General features: G+C 38.3%; 1 protein-coding gene across 3 annotated transcripts in view; it reads left to right on the forward strand.

Annotated features, from left to right (window-relative positions):
• MYLK (myosin light chain kinase) overlaps positions 1-18,242 on the forward strand; it is a 190,220-nt gene that overhangs the window by 31,111 nt on the left and 140,867 nt on the right. For all 3 annotated transcript variants that reach the window (XM_029959831.1, XM_029959830.1, XM_029959832.1), the window contains exon 2: positions 13,827-13,984. In XM_029959831.1, the coding sequence (XP_029815691.1) occupies positions 13,835-13,984 (150 nt within the window). In that variant the 5' untranslated portion in view covers positions 13,827-13,834. The remainder of the gene's footprint in view (positions 1-13,826; positions 13,985-18,242) is intronic.

Genomic DNA, 18,242 nt, shown 5'->3' on the forward strand with positions numbered 1-18,242 from the left:
TATACTGGGAAAAGTAGTTTTCTATTCTTCTCTTATCTTCTCAGTGCATGGAGATTTTTTTTGTCTAAAATGGGATCCTATGTGGCTTGCAGAACTCATGTTAATTTGACACTTTCTGTGACAATGTCATGGGGTAACTTTCTTCTTGTTTCTGGTATGAAATTGTATGGATTTTATTGATATTTTCTCAATCCCCCTTTCCAAGCTTTACAAAATTATTTGATATTTTTAATCAAAGATTGCTTTTCCCAGTTCTTTTGTTACTTCCAACATAATTAAGTGCCTTTTGTCTGAACATCTAGAACTAAGGCGTATGTTATGTTTTAAGTTGATAAATGAATCCCTGAGGCACATCTAGTTTAGAGCTTCTCTGCAGAGTTTAAAAGTGTCTCCAGTTCTAAAGTGGTTTTCAGAGCCTGTAGAGCTCTGTATGGAGCTCACAGAAGTCTCCTGGCAAGTGGTTGTAAATTAAGAGCTTGCCTTGGACGTGGTTCCATATTCAGGTCTCACTGAAGGCACTGGCAACCTTTCTACTGACTTCAGCAAAATTGAAGTGAGACAACATTATTTTGCCTGTTGCTCATCTCCAATATACAGTTTGTAGAATAAAATGTGTAGTCAGGGATAGAACACAGAAACTGGCTAGGTTCTGCCCTCTGTCCTCATGACTGGAATTGGTTGTCAGAATAAATTTAACAGAGCAAGGTTAAATTTTTATCTCAAGGCTTTAATATGCTTGTCTGCTAAGAAGCGTAACTATCTCAGTGTGGTAGTGGGACCTAATTTAAGTGAAGGAGAGGGACGATTTTCTTAATCTATCATCAAAGAAGAAATCTCTGAGGGGAACTACATGCAAAAGGAACTGAAAATAAAAAAAAGGATGGAGAAAATGCAATCAATTTTTGTATATGTAAGAAATATACCAAAGAGGTAATGGGATGTGAAGTGTCAGCAACATGTAAAGAACTAGCTTTTTCCATATGTGGGGGGTTTTTTTAAGTCTTCTTTAATGCTTTATCTTTAAAAAAAAAAAAAGTGAAGAATGCATTTCTCTGTTTCTAATATCAACGTTGCATATTTTTATTCACATCTGTGTAAACACTTGGATAATTGGCGTCTTTCTGACCTGCTCACTTTCAGTATTGGCCCGCAGAGCAGTTGTTGGGATCTCACAAAAAGGAGAATTGCCCTAAACTGGCAACTAGAGAGATTGAGTGAGGCACTTGGGTGGGGAGAAATATAAAAGCTTAAAAAATGGGGAAGGTGACATTGGAGAGAATGATTCTTCAACTAACAACTTTGTTGTTGACAGTCAGTCAAAAGAGGTTTGTACGAACCTCGCTCATTCTTGGATCATTTGTTTGTTCTTATTGGAGGGGTTGGAAATCAGAGAAAGTGTCCTAAAGTTCATTCAGTTAAAATTGTTGAATGCAACAATGGAACCACCATGATTCTCAGCCACAGTGCCAGTATATCTGAATATTAGTTGGTCTTTGACAGCTTTCATCATATGTTCTTTATTATTTTCTCTCTGCCTGTATGACCTGTTCTCCTACCCCTCCTTGGCAACTTTTTGGATCTTCAGAGTTGTTTCTTTCATCTCCTGTTTATTTCTTTTCCCTTCTTATTCTCTTTTTTTTCCCCTTTGTTTTAATCACAGGTTTTTTTCCCTGTTCTGTCCTTGCTAGGGATCATCTCTGCCTGGCAGTGTATTCACCTCCTACCTTTCACTGCCCATGAGAAGAGTAGTCCAGTTGCTCTGAATGTTAGACAAGGTGATGGGACTGATGGGATCAGGTCTCTGTAAAATATCTTCACAAAAGCATTGAAGTGCTATGTCTTGCTCAATTTAGGCCTTTTAGAAGGGGATAGGAAAACATGGTGGACATGCTGTAAAGATTTTATTATTCCTACTGGTTTTTTTCCCTGTTGATGGAGTAAATGTTGATATTTGGCCTTGTCTCCCAGCTGGAAGCAGTTAGGACAGTTCTGGATCTCAGACTGAGTCCGACCATTCTTCTGTTCATACAAGCCCCATGGAAGTATGAAGAGGCTCCAAACCAATGTTTCACATTTGAATCTTCTTTTATATATGCTTTTAAGCTGATAGCTTTGAGAATACACATTGTGTGCTTTTGTGGAACAAAGCTGAACAAATGTGATGTGACCTAAGTAACTTACTGTAACTCTCTACTTTACAAATCCAGTAAAAAGTATGTAAAAGAACTTTTATATGCAATGTGGTGCTTGAATGTAACAGGGCAGTTTATATTTGAAGATGGAAATGTCTCTTTAAAGGCATTAATTTCTTTGCCTGCACGTTCTTCCCTCTGTAGTCTCAAATGAAAACTGTGTTCACTGGTTGTCAGAAATGGACATTTGGCTGAGATCTGCAAACTGGTGCTTAATTAAGGCTAAACCAGATTCCTTCTGTCTTACTCCTCCTCACTAAGCTCTGCAACATTAATGATTTATAGATTGATATTGTTGTCGTTTTCATAGGCTGATTTTTTTTTTACCTCATAACAGTTGTTTCTTTTCAGATTTATGGTGTTCTCTAGACAGTAATAGTTGTCTTGCTGGCCCATACCCAGCATGTGAAAGTCCTATACTGTAGTCCAAATTTAACATCAATTGTTATATGAATCATGGAGTCATGGGATTGGAAGGGACTTCAGAGGGCCATCCAGTCTTTTCCATATCCAAGGCTTGATCAATTGTATGTGTCATTCCTGACAGACATTTGTATGGCTTCCAGCACTGAAGACTTCACAGGACTCCTTGAGCAATATCTTCCAGGAATCCTTCAATTCTTTATTATTAAACTTTTTCCCAAGTGTCTGATTTGTCCCTGGTACAATTAAAAGCTTATGACTCCACATCTTATTCCCTGTGTATATTGAGAATAAATTTGTCTTCATCTTCTTTGCAGCAAGCTTGATTGTTTGAGTATAATTGCCACCTCAACTTCATATAGTGGGGCCCATTTGGGAAATTATTCAGTTTAAGAATTTATAAAAATGCCACCACTTTTTGTTTGCTTGTTTCTGAAGTTTGCAGCTGGTTCAGGCTTGGAGTGCAGCTTGTAGCACTGGCTGTGGGACATTACCAGCTGTAAGAAGAGCAGACAGATGGCCTCAGTGTTAGGAGCTGGTCTTGTTTGATTACATCGTTGCTAAAATCTGGACAGTGGAAGTAAAGTAGAAAAGAAGTCCCCAGCTCAAAGGATGCATATAGGGTTCACATTTAATCATCTGAAGACTGCTTTAACTTCTTGATCTCTGTTACAGCTCTCTTGGATGACATTCTTAAAGGTTTCACTTCTATCTATCTATCAATATAGATGGGAAGAAGGTCACAGGAAGATGTCATGTGTCAGATGGATCATGTGGGTGTTGTGGGCCAGCCACGAACTCATTCCCTTGGACAGACATTGCTCTATCCAGAAGTTTTGAGAGCTGTTACCCATGTAGAAAAATTTCTTCTGCAATCTTATTGGAGATGTTCTTGTTGAAGGTTTAACTGTCCAACTGTCTGAAGCATCTTGCAACCATAAGATTTTCATGCTATCTAGTGGTTTTAGGAAATTACCGGCCTGTTTGTTAATTAAGAAAAAAGAAGGTATTGTCATTGTATAGCCCCATCTCACATCTATGTTATAACTTTTTCAGCAAGGTGATGTTTCTGTTTGCTTTACTGTGCCAAATACATTGTTAAGGATTGATGTATAGCACTGATTGGTGGACTACTCTGGCTTGCATACAGGAATAAACCTTCTGTTTCCAGAAAAAATAAACTTCCAGGAGAGCTTATGGACTAGCTTTTCTGCTGACAGTTAATGGGACTTCATAGAATAGAAGGCAGCATAGAATTTGGCTTTGTGCAGAGTGTCTCAGCATGAAGAACCAGTGGCTCTTTCAAATGAGGGACTAATTCCTTTAGTATTAAGTATTTGCAGTATAATTTGAAACTTAGTGGTGTTTATCCACGACCCTGTCTATCTCTGGCTGAAGGCAACAGGTTTCTTTCCAATATTACCCCAGGGTTCACACACCTCAGCCAGTAGAGTACATGTGTTCATTTTCCCAAATGGCATAGAACTTGGCAGACCCATGTCTCTTTGTTTTTGAGTTCTGGATATATTTGAAGCACAAAGCAAAATTTAGAGTCTAAACTTCTGTGGTTTATGAACCACAAATCTTCCATGACTCACCTTTCATGCAATTTTATGGTCCTACTGGCTTGGAAATGGGCAATAGCAACTGGCCACCTGCAGCATCAGCATCAAGGAAAGTTAATGCTGTGGTTATTCTTTGAAATGTGGAACTCAAAAAAAAGAAACCCAAACCAAAGGGAATTCCACTGTAATATGCTGATTTAGCATAAGGTTCTACCACCAAGACATCACTACAGTATGACTGATTCTATAAATCTTTTTATTTAAATCAAGTGGTGGGCAGACCTTTCAAAACTTGCCCCATGTTACATGCACCAGAAGTAAACTTTTTAGCTCTGCTAGAAGCCTTGCTGAAATCTGCACTCAGCTAAAAGGAATTACCTTACCAGATAAATAGGGAATAAGATTTTCCTTTCTTTTAAAAAGTTTTCATTTTTTATTCAACTCTTGTATCTTTGAGATCTTGTTTTTACTTTTTATTTTCTCTCTATAATCTTAGAAGAGGTAATAGAAGAACTGAATCATTCTTCCTCAATACTGAGAGAGTCAATGCATATAAATGACTTTTAAGGAGCTTGAATGGAAGGCATTGTTTAAGTGCTAAGTACTACTGCTAGCAAAGCAGTATTATTTGGTTTGTGTATGTTGAGTATTAAGGTCTGAAGCCAGAGTTATAGATGCAAATTTGTGCTTGTGTACCTGAAACTTCCTGCTATTATCAGCTTAGCCTGACATGCTTCACCTCCACTGGCACTGAAAATTTTTCTAGAATTGCAAGCTGCATTTCAAGATGGTTTCAAGAGCCTCTATTCCAAATGTTTCACCTAAGTCCTCTTAAATATACATGGTCATCTGGGATTCCCAGCTGATCCTCAGGTATTCTTTGGTGTCCAGTTGCTGGTGACACATAGATGTGAGCTGGAGAGAGACAGTGGTAATTCTCACCTGCTGTGTGAAGATGACCTGAAACAAATGTCTTCCTGCAGATTCCTCTGCTACTGGTATCAGTGTATGTCCTGAAAGGCAGCACAGTACTGGGAAAATTGTTTTCCTTCCTGCAAAAATGGGTTAGCAGTCCAGGTCCTGCTGTTTGGTGATCAAGGTCATACCCACACCCAGAGGACTCCCTGAATTTTGGATGGTCTTTGTCACATGCATGTTTCTATCATAAACACCAACTTGTAGCAGTTATTCTGTACTTGTAAAGCACAAGAAAATGGCAGAAATTAAATATGAAGGTTTATTGGTAAGATGAGAACTGGTGTAATCTCTCTTTCTTCAGATTCTATAAGTGCCTGCTCTGCATAACCTTCTTTAAGGACTATGAAAGGTGTTATTAGAAGTTTGATTGTTTATGACACCAGCTGTCAATGACAAAATTCAGATCGTGATTTTTAGTCCAAATTTCTCAAGACAAAGTTGTTTGGATTTTGGTATATATTGAGCATTAAAAATGATCCTTTAATGGAAAACGAGTAGATTTTAATTCCAGTGACCTCCTGCTTAGTTCACTGAAAACCTTTCTGTAGGTCATGCTTTTTTTTTTCTTTCTTTTATAAATGTTGCTTATAAACTAGAATTGTAGGAGGTTTTGAAGTCAGATTTAATTACTCTCCCCAGTGTGCTTCCATAGGAAACCCATTTGGAATCAGCAAGAACAAGCCCAACTTGCATCTCATTTGCCATCTGGGTTTCCCTCTGGCTTCAATTTGCTGCTATAAAATAATTGTTAGGTATGGATGCTCTACTGAACCTGCCCAATGCACATCACACGTAGTTATTCATATTTCTTCTAAGATAACAGCTGCAAAGGACTTGTGTTTCCTGTGATCTCTCCTGATTTACTGCTTTTTAATCTGATGTTTGAAATTAAACATGCAAGGTTTTGAGTCTTAAAATGTGATGGCATTCTTTTAAGACACATGTTCAACTGCTTTCTTAAAATGTAGGGCTCAGTGGTTTTGGAATAATTGAATTGTAGTGTGTCTGTTTATAATGAAGATGATTCTATGTTCTCAGAAGTATACAATAATTTCTCACTCTTGTATGTATTTCCACACCCTTCCTTGTATTCAAAATACCTTCTGCAGCTACTTTAGTGTATCAATAAACCTTTAAGGTGCAATTGTTCGAGGGCACATACCGGGGCCATGTTGGATGTTCTGTTGCAGCAACATGACTACTGAGAGTAGGTGAAGTTGGATATCTCTACAGATCCAGTGAACCTGGTATCTTTAGTATCCTAAAGAGCTCAGATAAGCTGAGGAAAATTACAAGATGTTTACAACTGTGTGTATCTGGAAGAAAGTCTCATGGTTGTGAGTGATTTTTTTGCTGGGCAGCACAGACACCTACAGAGGGCATGATTTTCCTTTAAAAGGATATGTGTGATTTTTCATTTGTTTGTTTTTTTTTCTTATAGGATTTATATAAATAGAGGTTTTGACTTCCATCCTTCTTCTTCTGTAGTAAACCTGTCTTTAAATAAATATAGGTCATTAACATCATCTTGAGATATTCTTTTACATAAGATCAGGATGAAATTCTTCACTCATCCATGTTACTGTACCATGGAAATCATTTCAGGTTAAAGTCCATGCTGCATTAGTTATGCAAATATAATAAAAGCACAAAATTTGTTGATTAGAGAAATAGATGTTCTTCTTACATCTCTCCACTAAAAATAATGAGGTTCTGTGTCACCTAAGCTATATGACAATATCTTTTAGTGACTTTTAGAGACTTCTCAGCTGAATATTAGTTATGAAGTTTGTTCTCAGCCACTTCTACAGTAGCCACTGTGGTGATTTGCATATTCAACAAAAATTAATGTACTGAGCATCACAGAAGCCCTGGAAGAGTGCATAGAAATAGTTGTCCTTCTTGCAAAGATACAAAAGGCACACAGTAAACTAAAGGAAATCTACCCCAAAACACCTTTAATCTCCTCCTATCTCTAACAGTGTAGGCCAAACTCCCAGAAGATATCATACATTGCTACTTAAAAAAATGACCTTCATTTCAGAGAGCTCCTACTATACTTCATAGGTCAAACTCTGTATCAGAATTTCACATGCAGCTACATTTCCTTTGGAGCTTAATGGCATTTCAGCCTTTGAAGCATCCTGGAGAACATAATTATTCCAGAATGAAACACAGGGGCTGTAATAGTATTTTGTTAAAATCAGCACCTGGAACAGTTTGAACCTGTACTTTCCTTTTTCCATGTACAAGCAAGATCCTTGCTAATGCAGGGCCTCATGGCTGATGTGCCAAATGTGGGATTCAAGGCACTGAAATTATGGGATTTGAAGAACTTGCTTGCTTCTGGGAAAATCTTTGAAGCGATCATCACAAATCAAAGTGTAACTTAGTTTGGAGTTCTTCTGTTGTCACTTTACTGAGTCTAAGCTTTAGCACAAGTTACAAGTTGATCTGTAATTCCCATTTGTGTGGGTCAGTTATGCAAATGCATGTTGTAGGAACAAAACCAGGAATTTTATATGCGTGGTGTTGCCAGAATTTAAGCTTGCAAAATTTTTGGATCATGGGGTTGTGCATGAAGATTTGGCATCTGGTCCTGTTCCTACTGCCATGTCTAATAGCAGCTATCAAATTTTACTACGAAAAGGGCAGGACAATTAGGAGTCTGGGTGGAAAATGCCTTGCAATTTCTTTTTTTTACAGGAGGACTTTTCTAGAAACTTTTCTAGAAACTATCTTTCAGAACAAGAAGGATATTGATGATCATTTATGGATGAGATAACAGAGGAAGAATCCCCAACCAAGTCAGGACTGATAAAGAATCCCCAACCAAGTCAGGACTGACAGAAAATCTCACTTGCTCCTATAGTGTCAGGACACATTCTGAAGTTCTGCTTTGACCAGAGCACTTAGTGAGACCTACAAATAGCAGAGCACAAGCAATCTGAACATCACAAAAGTATGATTTGTGGACAGTACCCTATTGTCCCTTAGAAAAGGAAAATATCTATTTCTCTTGTGTTAATAGTATTGCCAGTTCAAATTAGTCCTATTTGCAACATCTTTTTGCTATTCCTTCACCAGAGCACCAGTGTGACTATGGTTGATGATGTTACAAGTCCCTCACTACTTGTTCCGGCTTCCAACCTCTTCCCATCTCCTAAACTGACACATGAACTCACCACCTTTGCTGATCCTTTACTGTTTATTGTTTTTCCTACGTGCTGTCTCTTGGGTACCAGTAGCTGACAGGAGGCAGGATGCTTCCTTGTCTAGTCTTGTGGAGCAAGACTGAAAATGTAGTCACAAGTTATATGGCCCCAAAAATTCATGTCTGTAGTCTTGTGGAGAATGTGTTAAGTTTTAGACTTGTATAGAAGTGTGGTAACCACATGTTAGTCCTTGTGCATACTAGTCCTGTGGTAAAGGAAGAAGCTTTAGGAAAGGAAATAAGGTGTGTGAGAAGGGGAAGCTGTCAAGCAGGTTTAGAATTGAAAGAAACTTTTACACGCTCAATGTTTTGAAGCATAAGGGATGGCATTTAGTCCCTAACAAAACTGAGTTCAGTGATCTGCATAAGAGAGTAAATTTTACATAAAGTTTTAAAATATGTGCCTTTTGAAAACATCCCTCGTTTGATTTATAAAAAAGAAAGGTATAATGAGATCCAGCTTCCTGTAAGTTTATGGTAATTTTGTGCCTTTTGCTAGTCGGGCTATTTATGTGGTCCTTTACTGTAGCCTGACTCCCACCCTCTAATATAGTTATCCTCAAAGCAGTTCTTTGTGGTAAGGAAGCACAATAATCCCCACTTTACAAATGGGGAGCCACGGCAAAAGAGAGGCTTAGTGACTCGCCTGAGGTCATGCAGGCAGCCCATTATGGAGCAGGGAATTCAACTAGGACTCCCAAACAGCAGACAAATGCTCCAACCCCAGGCTGCCTGTCCTTTCGCTCCTATTTTTAAAGCCCTCAAAATCTGTATCCAGATTTCAGAGATGGTTCAGGGGCTATTGAATCCAGTCTGACTAAAATAACAGAATAACTGGACCAAGTGAAAATGTGCTGCTTAGTGTAGAGCTGCAATATCAGTAAATCAAAGGTTTTTCCACTGGCACCTCTGGTTTCCTCTCACTTGTCTGAGCTTGCTCTCTCATACACACACATGCACTCTCTGCAACTCATTTTTCTTCTGCCTCGGAGGAAGGACTTGGTAAAAGGAAATTGGTATAATTAAATGGTTATGTAGGAAGCTGATGGTAAGTATTTACTTACATAAAATAAGTGCAGGAGAAAAAACCTATGAGGTGGATTTCTTAGTGTTTGCTTTTTTGGGTTTATTTTTGTGAGCAGAGTATTGAGTGACAGAGATTTGTTCCCAGTAGAAAATGCTTGAAACACATTAGTCTGCTTTGGTATTAGAAAGATTAGAGGGCACACTGTGAGAATTTGTAAGAATTTATGTGCTTTTTAGAAAGGATTAAGAATAAAAAAAAAAATCCAGATTAGAAATGCTGTCTAACCACATCCCTACCCTACAAGCCAACATTTGCATGGTGGGTTTCTCTTATGTTTTATACCACAATGTTTGTATTGCAGCTTCAGTTACAGTTGGTTTTGTTTAAAGACCAGAGTCTAGGTGCACACAGCATGTGAAATGAAATGTTAGGAGTTCACGTATCATCCTTGAAACCTTATTCAGTAGCAGGCTTGAAATACCTAAGAAAAAGATTTTAGGGATATCCTCATTCTATAGATTTGCTTAAATAAAAGGAAAAAAATCAGGTACATTCCATGGCTTTTAAGTATCTGCTTTCTTCCTGTCTACCAACTTGCAAACTTGAACAAGATTTGTTCGCTGGAACTTTATTTCTTTAAAATACTTTCACATGGTAGTTCCATAGTAACACCAGACTGCACAACATGGAACTAAGTTATTTATTTGGGAACAGAATTGTTAAACATCCTCTAAGCTGAAAAAGGATACTTCCTAATTATTTACTAGAAGCATCCTCAGCATACATAGCTAATTAAAGTCAGACTGCTAAATGTGGATAATTAGAAGCTTATGTTGCTAGAAAACTGCTTGTGCTGACTTGAGCTATTATTGAATTTGTAAATTCAGTCCTGTTTATACACTTTATTTAGAAAAAATGTAAATCTGTGCAAGATGTGCTTATGGAAAAGACTAGCTATTTCTTCATTTTATACTTTACAACCTCACTCTATTACACATCAATTTGTTGATAGTTTTTGGCATTTTACCAATATGTAATAGAAATGTAACCTGACCAGTAACGGTGGCTTAATAGTTCAGGATTTTTTTTCTTTCTTTCTTTCTACTTCCTCCTACCCTCCTTCTCTTTTTTTTTTAAATTTCATTTTGTGTAGGGCTTGGAGTTGGGCTTTGGCCACAGGACTGTTTGTCCAGTGCAGTCCAGACATTGGAGGCCAGCGATTCCTGTTGGATACAGTGTATTTTCCAGGTGTGTGCTGGTGGCTGTCTCAGGTATTTGGTGAATTTGGCCTTGGACCATAGCCAGGTTTCTGTGGGTAAGGAGGTGTCACAGTCACTGTGTAAGCAGTGCACTGCATCCAAGGACAGATACTTGAGCATTTGGTCCCTACAGAAGTCCTGTGAGCATCTGCAGTGCATGGAGTTTTCTCTCTTGCTTGTTTCAGACATTACAATGGCAGTGACCAAAACGGAATTCCATTTATATGAGTGAATATCAAGTTTGACTTGGGTTCTGAATGTTGACTGTTGCGTTTTGTTTTCAAATTTACTACCCTTAAAATGCTATTTTTAAAACAACATTTAGGTGGTACATGCTTTTTCTGGTGTTGTTTCAGTCTTGTAAACACTCTGCAAAGTTGATACAGATGCATGGGGAAGGATATGTTTTGTTACTGGCCTCTTATGGCTTACAACTTCACTGCAATATAGTTTGTGTTGCATTACAGTGTCTGCTGACAGGAGAAAATTTTCATAGCATCCACATTATACCTTACACTCTATTGTCACTGCTGGTGATCAGAAAATTTTATTGCAGTTTCGTACTGGCAGATTGATTTGTTGTTTAAGAGTGTCACAGCTAGAAAGACATTGCACATATTGGCATCTGTAGACTGTGTGTATCTTAGCAGAGGAGAAGGACAAGTGGGAAGGAAAAGTCAAAACTGAGTGTTTAGCTGAGCATGTTGAAAAGTGATCATCTGTGGAAAAGGATATAAAAAAAAGAAAATGAGAAATAAACTTTAAAATGAGATTTAGGCCAATTCAGAAGAGGTAAGAAGATAGAAAATTATCAGCATCTATACTAAGAGGGAAAAAAGACCACAATAGATATTTATGGCAATTTGGGAAATGTTTGGTCTTAATATATAAAGAAAAATAAATTTCAGAAATGTACTGGCAAATATGGACTCCTTATGCAGCAGTTTACAGCTGTGTAATTAATTGAAAGTCCGCTGGGATAAACTGTGATTTTAGCTGAATGGAGAACTGAATTTGGAGTCTTGTCCTTAATGAAAGAACAATTAATTGTATGAATCATTCTCTCTCTTTCTCAGGCAAATTGTTGTTTATTACAGTGACTATAGCTGTGAGAGACTGTCACTCTTTGTCCCTTCAGGTGCTAAGTACATTTGTTAGAAGAGAAGTGAGCCTTTGATTTCACCTCTTGTCTCCGGAATACAATCAGTTACTTCCTTATTTACATGATAATTTGATTTCATACAGTTCTTTGATAAGTTAAGGTAAAAAAATAAAATTGTTTGGTTTTATTTTCTGTTTGTGAGTTGCTTATAGTGGAAAGGGAGACTTATGCTGTGCTCTCAAGTGACTGAGTGCTAATACAGACATTCACTGCAGGATTAACTCTCATATAGATGAAGGCAGAATTTCTCAGTTTAAAGCTTTGCATCAGGGTTAAGGAAATCATTTCTGTGTTGGTCTCAGCAATTCAAATGCTAGAAACACTAGAGGATTTTCTGGGCAATTTGATGTTGATATACAGAAATGCTAAGAGAGCTTTGTGCCAGAAGAAATCTGAAGTCCACATTGTCTGGGTTCTTATGAATGAGGAAGGAGATTTCAAGCATTTTTTGAAAATCTGTGCGTGTACATAATTTGACTGATATCTTGGAAGGATTTACCTTCTAAACTATAGTTCCTGACAACTGCAGGAACTACATTTCTGCAAAGCAGAAAGCCATGCTTCCCTCACCTTAGAACAAAACACCTTCTGGAGGTGCCTCTATCTGTTGGGTGTGAGAGAGGCAAAACTTCTAACTCAGATTAAAGATCTAACTTTTAGACTACCTTCCCTGAGAGAAGCTACCCTCTGTTTTCAAAAAGTGTAGAGGTGTTTCTGTTTTTTTAAGGAGCATGTCAGGTATGTGATGTGGAAAACTACATTCTCAGACTGGGTTTGCAGGTGCTTGCGTGCAACAGTGGAGTGTAAGTCCCATTTGGAAATGAATGAGTTTTCTGTTCCCCTGCTCCCCAAACAGCTGCAGCCTGTCCTAGGAAAAGTATCCTTCATACAGTCAGGAATAATGTGGCCTCAGTTTAATTGATTTTTCTCTTGTTCAAATTGAAGTTTCAGTGTTTACTCAACACTGAAATTGTTTATTGCAACTTTCACCAGAATCAGATGAATAAATACATATTCTGTCATGGTTTGGTGTGTATGGCAGAGGATTATGACTGGAAGCCCAGTGTTTTTCATTGGTTTAACATGACCTATTAGTGGGTCAAGAAATTTCCCAGGAGTTTTTTTTTGTTAAACTTGTCCATTAAATAGAAATTTTACAGTGGGACTTCTAATTTACATAGATGATTCAAGGAATTAGAACTAGGGTCAACTACTACTTTTTTTTCCTGTAAAACATTAAATTTTACCTTTAAAAAATAGAATAATTTTTGCTTTTTGTTGGGAAGGATGAGCTGTGCAGCAGAAGAATAACCTCTGAGGCAGATATCTGTAAATAGGTCTCTAAAAGGCCATTCTTGTAGCATTATGAAATTCGGTCTCCACGCTATTTTACTAGTCTGTGTGCTGTAAGAAGGATTTGCAGTAAAGTAGAGACTTGGAATTTCTGCAGAAGCATTTGTTCTGTACTAGCAGTACTTTGCAGGGAGATATCCAGATATTTCTTAAGATCTTGAAAGCTCGGTATGAAAAATCAGATTTTCCACATTCCCGCCTGCAACTTAAATCCAGTGCAAACAGAGGTCTCTTTATTTCATAGGCACTTGTTTAACACTGGCTCTACTCTTGAGACTTATTGATTTTGGTGTATTCCAGGCCAGGAAAATCAAAGTCACGTTGTGAAAATATCCTCCCGAAATAAGTTATTACGTTTTAATGCAGTTGTAAAGGATGACTTTTTGGTTAAGGCTCTGGCCTGGAATGAGAGTTCAAGCTGAGTTCACCTCAAGACTGTGACCCTGACCACAACTGTAGCCACACCAGGCAATCTTCCTGGGTCTCAGTTCCCCGCCCAAAAAATAGCACCTGTCACCTTAGGCTGACGACTCCTGCTGTGTATACAAATGCAGCACAGATATGGAACATCTGCCTGCCCCTTGTCTGAGTCTTGGCTGTTTCTGTAGTTAAACATCACAGCTTCTGTACTACCACTTGTTTCTCTTTTACAGTCCACATCATGGGGGATGTGAAACTGGTGACATCTACTCGAGTCTCCAAAACCTCCCTGACACTCAGCCCCCCTGTCCCTGCTGAAGCACCAGCATTTACTCTTCCTCCTCGGAATATCCGAGTGCAGCTGGGAGCCACTGCAAGATTCGAGGGGAAGGTAAGAATCCCTTTGGTAAGAATCTCCTTTTGGTTTTGCCCTTTCCTGAAGCTGACCAGTAGGCTGTAAAGACAGTGAAGTTGCCTCTGCAACACAGGACCTTTACTCAAGAGGAATACATGGTGTTTACCCTCCTGAGGGAGCAGGAGCTATTCAGATCTGTTTCTGTGTAGAGGAGAGTGTTCCAAAACCTGAGTATGTGCTAAGTATGACCTCGTTGAGCGTGCCAGGCACTGAGTTTATTATCAGTGGAAAACTGCTTCAAGGGCTGTCTCTAATCAGCATGTTCTCCTCCCACAACTCTACATATTCTCCTACTGCATATTCACACCCCTGCATCCTGAATCTGCCTGTTCATGGAGCTTCATGTGTGACACAAATCTAACCCTGCCACAGCATGTTCTTCCCAGTAAGGCTAGGAATCTGTTACCAGTGTTGTGACAGTTTTGTATCTGCACCCCCTGCCACAAATGTTGTTAATCTGAAAGCATAAAGAGCATTTTCAAGAGGAAAGATTGATTTGTCCAAGAAAACTAGTTAACCCAAAGGGTTGGTGAGGGCTGTGTGTCCCAGCTTTACCCATTCCCTCACATTTGGGACATTGAACTGTGCTTCCTGGCATCCATGTTTCTTTAATGTGTCAATCCTGTTATGTACTCTTGCTTGTTCTAGGTATCTTCCTTTCTCTTCTCTTACCCCAATTCCTTTTTCTGGAGCTGTTAGTTTTCCCTCCAAGTCCTTTCAGCTTCCTTCTGTTCATGTCACACTCTGATTGCATGCTGACAGCTACGCCATCAAACTGACCACACTTTTAATCTTTGAAGTGGTGGGACTTGTCTGACAGAGGCAGGAAACTGCAACTTTACTGTAACAAAAGCAAGGGCCAGAAGGAATTTGGGAAATTCATAACTTCTGAAACTCTAACTTAAACAGAGGGCTGGTAGAGGGCATCTGATATTTATATTATTTGTTTATGTAAGAGCAAGCCAGGAACTGGGATTTTTCAACAGGAGCCACGCAGAAAAACAGGTTTTGGAGTGTATATGAATTTTTAAGTGCAAAAGCAAAACTCAGAAATAGTGAATGGATTTGATTTTTGAAGAAAAGTTGGCATTTTTCATAGAAAGCAAATTTCAATGAAAGTGTTCAAAACAAAGAACAGTTTTTTAATCAAACCTTCAGTAATTTATTTTTTTTTTAAAATGTTTACTTTAAGTGTGATTTTAAGGCACCACTCAGAAACTCTTTGTGTGTATGACATTGGGCAGTCCCAATGAGCATTTCCTTTCTTACTTATTCTTTTTTTTTTCTTCTCATGATTGTTTCACTTTGATGCCAACACAGTGAGAAAATGGCAACGTGTTTCTGCTTTATGCCTGTGACACCTGTGCCACAATGCTGTTCTAATTCCAACTAGTTCTTCCAGACAACACTGAAACTGGCAATAACAGTACAGTGAAATCAAAGCTGAAGCATGTGCTAAGATTTGGGTTTACATTTCATGTGTTTCCTAATTAAAAGCTCAGGTGGGATATTTCCAGTTTTTATTGCACTCCACAGAGTTTTTATTATTAAGTCAAATGGAAACAACTGTAAAATATAATGACCTACAAGCTAGAGTGCCATCACTGCTTTGCATTTCTTTTTAGATCTGGTTTTAAAGTGTTAATTTTCCAGGGATACTTATCCCCTGTTTAAAGCCACTTTGAAGGCTGGAAGAGTAAAGTCTGAGGAGATTTTTTTAGTAGATGGAAAAAAATACACAAATTCAATACTAATTAAACTGTCAAGTTGAATTTCCTTGAAGGGACAAAACTTTGATTGAAGTCCTGGGTTGGACCTGCTTTATGAAAATCTAAATTTATCTCTTCTGCCAGTTTGGTATCTGAGCATGGCTAAAACCTTTAATTTTCCATTCTTAAAATGGGGGTGACAGCATTAGTATTTTGTCTGTGGTCTTAGTCCAGTTTGGAAGGATACTGTCACTTAATAGCTGCAGCTGCTGAGCTTCTGTCATCTGGCTCCATCTTCAACTGGTTAGTACAGTGTTGCTTCTTCTGTCACTTTAGTGTTTCAGAGGTGCAGAAGAACAGTGGACCTGTTCAGAAGAACAGGTTCAGAGGGACAATCTTAACCAAAACAATTCATTAAGATTTAGTAATAGAAGTTACTCAACATACTTAGTTTTTTCTATCCTGGAAAATAGGCTACAGATGTTATGATGGGTTGTTGCAGTGTAAATATTAAACCAGACTCAGGCGAAAGGAAAATAAAAAGTTTTAAAAATGGCTAGACAGGAGCTTTTCTTCAAAGAGTTCCTCTGCAGTGGAATTGATCTTATCAGAAAGAACAAACATTTTGAGAATCCAAGACAGGATATAAATCTGATATTGTGGTGATCCTGTATTCTCATTAAGTGAACAAGGAAGAGAGGGCCTCAGAATTAAACTTTCTGGTTTTCTTTCCATCAGCATGTAAGATAAGTTGTGTGAAATGGCAATTCAAGATCAAGGGGAGTGCAGAAATTGAGAAATAGCCCCAAAATGTAGGAGGTAGAAAGGAACTGGAGTTGCCTTTAATGCCTTTTTGTCTTCCTCCTGTTACCACCCTGGTTTTCTTACTAAAACCTCAGGAAGTTTATCTACATCTGATTGCAGATCTCAGTTTTCCAGTGTGACCTCAACATAAAAGTTAAATCATCATTTTTCAGAAGTATGAGCATGATTTTGGCCTGGAGCACAAACTGAGGGGTAGAAACACTTAGTAAGGGAAAGGCAAGTTACCTTCTCTAGATGCTCCCCAAATATCTGCTGCATGGACATCTCAGTTGTTCACCACTAAATTACTGAGATGATTTTTAGGGAAACCATTCGAGATTATTATGAAATTGTGTTATGTGTTCTCAATTCCTTAGGACTTGATTGATGTGCTGTTCTTAACTGCACATCATGTGTGAGGTGAACAGCTCAGGACAGTAATTCATGCCTCGTGTTAAGGCATCATAGCTTGTCTGTCAGAGCCTTTAAGAAATTCCTGGAAAAGGAGAGTAGGCCAGAATGTTACCAGATTTTAAGATGCTTCTTTCTCTGTTGTATTAAACACTAGAATATTTATCAATGCTTTGCCATCTTAAATTGTGATTGTATATCTTAATCTTTCTAATTCTTCTGAACACTACTGGATTTATAATGCTGAATGGCATGGTAATGAAGGAGATTCCTTTCTTTGTAGCAAATATCATGGGGATTTCTGTAGCAAGTGTCACATGAGAGAACGGGAAAATCTTTTTCAGCCCATAGCACTTGAATAAGCATCTGTAAATTGTCAGAGAAGGTGGTATTTTGATGCTGCTGGTAACATTTGATTCATTTGTAATCCAAGCAGAGTATCCTGAGTCTTACAGACTTTTGGTGTTCCTAAATTTTACTTTCTGAATTGGCAGGATAGTTAATTAGGACACAGAGCACATTACTATGCTGACCTACAAGTACAAGGTCATCACCCATGTATTTAGTCTAAAATTTAATTTGTTTCGGTGTCTCTCACGTTCCGAAACTCAGCTGCACTATTGCATAGCAAAGGTTAAAAACATCACAGGAGATCAACAAGGATGTAATAGTTTAATTGTACTCACTGTCAAATGAAACAAAGCTTTTAAACATCTTCATGAGTTTCACTAACTTTTCTAACTCTCATGGGGATGGCAAACATATACTAATGTAAGTGCTGGGCAGAAGCCCCTCGAAAGATTTTTCACTGGAATTTGCAAATCTGTACAATTTTCTTTTCTTATGATGGGCAGAAGGTGGCCACAGATTTCCACAATGTTTTAGTGCCTACCTGATTTTATTATCCTGTTTACTGGTCTTTCAGAGACTACAGTTTCAGTGATTTAAGACTGAAGCCTGTCTTATATCTGAAACTCCATCCTTTTTGAGAAGACCTCCTCCTTCATATTTAGAAATTTGACTTCTAAATATTGGCCAGCTTTATCCAGCTGTAAGTTCCCACTGTAACTGTTAGAGGGGAAGATACATCTCCACTACAGAACTGAGCAGTTGTTCAAATGTTGCCGTGACTCCACTCTGTACCCACATATACCCACAGCCTAAGTGTTGCTCTCAGCCTAAATTGGCCCATCCTGATGGCTCAGGTTCAGCTTTTGCTGGGGTTTGTGAGCCTTGTCATGTGTGTATTAAGGTGGCAAGCCAATCCTCCAGTTCCCTTTCTGCATTTAGAAGACTAAAAAATTCTTTCA

The sequence above is a fragment of the Manacus vitellinus genome, unplaced genomic scaffold (assembly GCF_001715985.3).
Source record: "Manacus vitellinus isolate BGI_N305 unplaced genomic scaffold, ASM171598v3 scaffold_22_pilon, whole genome shotgun sequence".
Classification (NCBI taxonomy): Eukaryota; Metazoa; Chordata; class Aves; order Passeriformes; family Pipridae; genus Manacus; species Manacus vitellinus.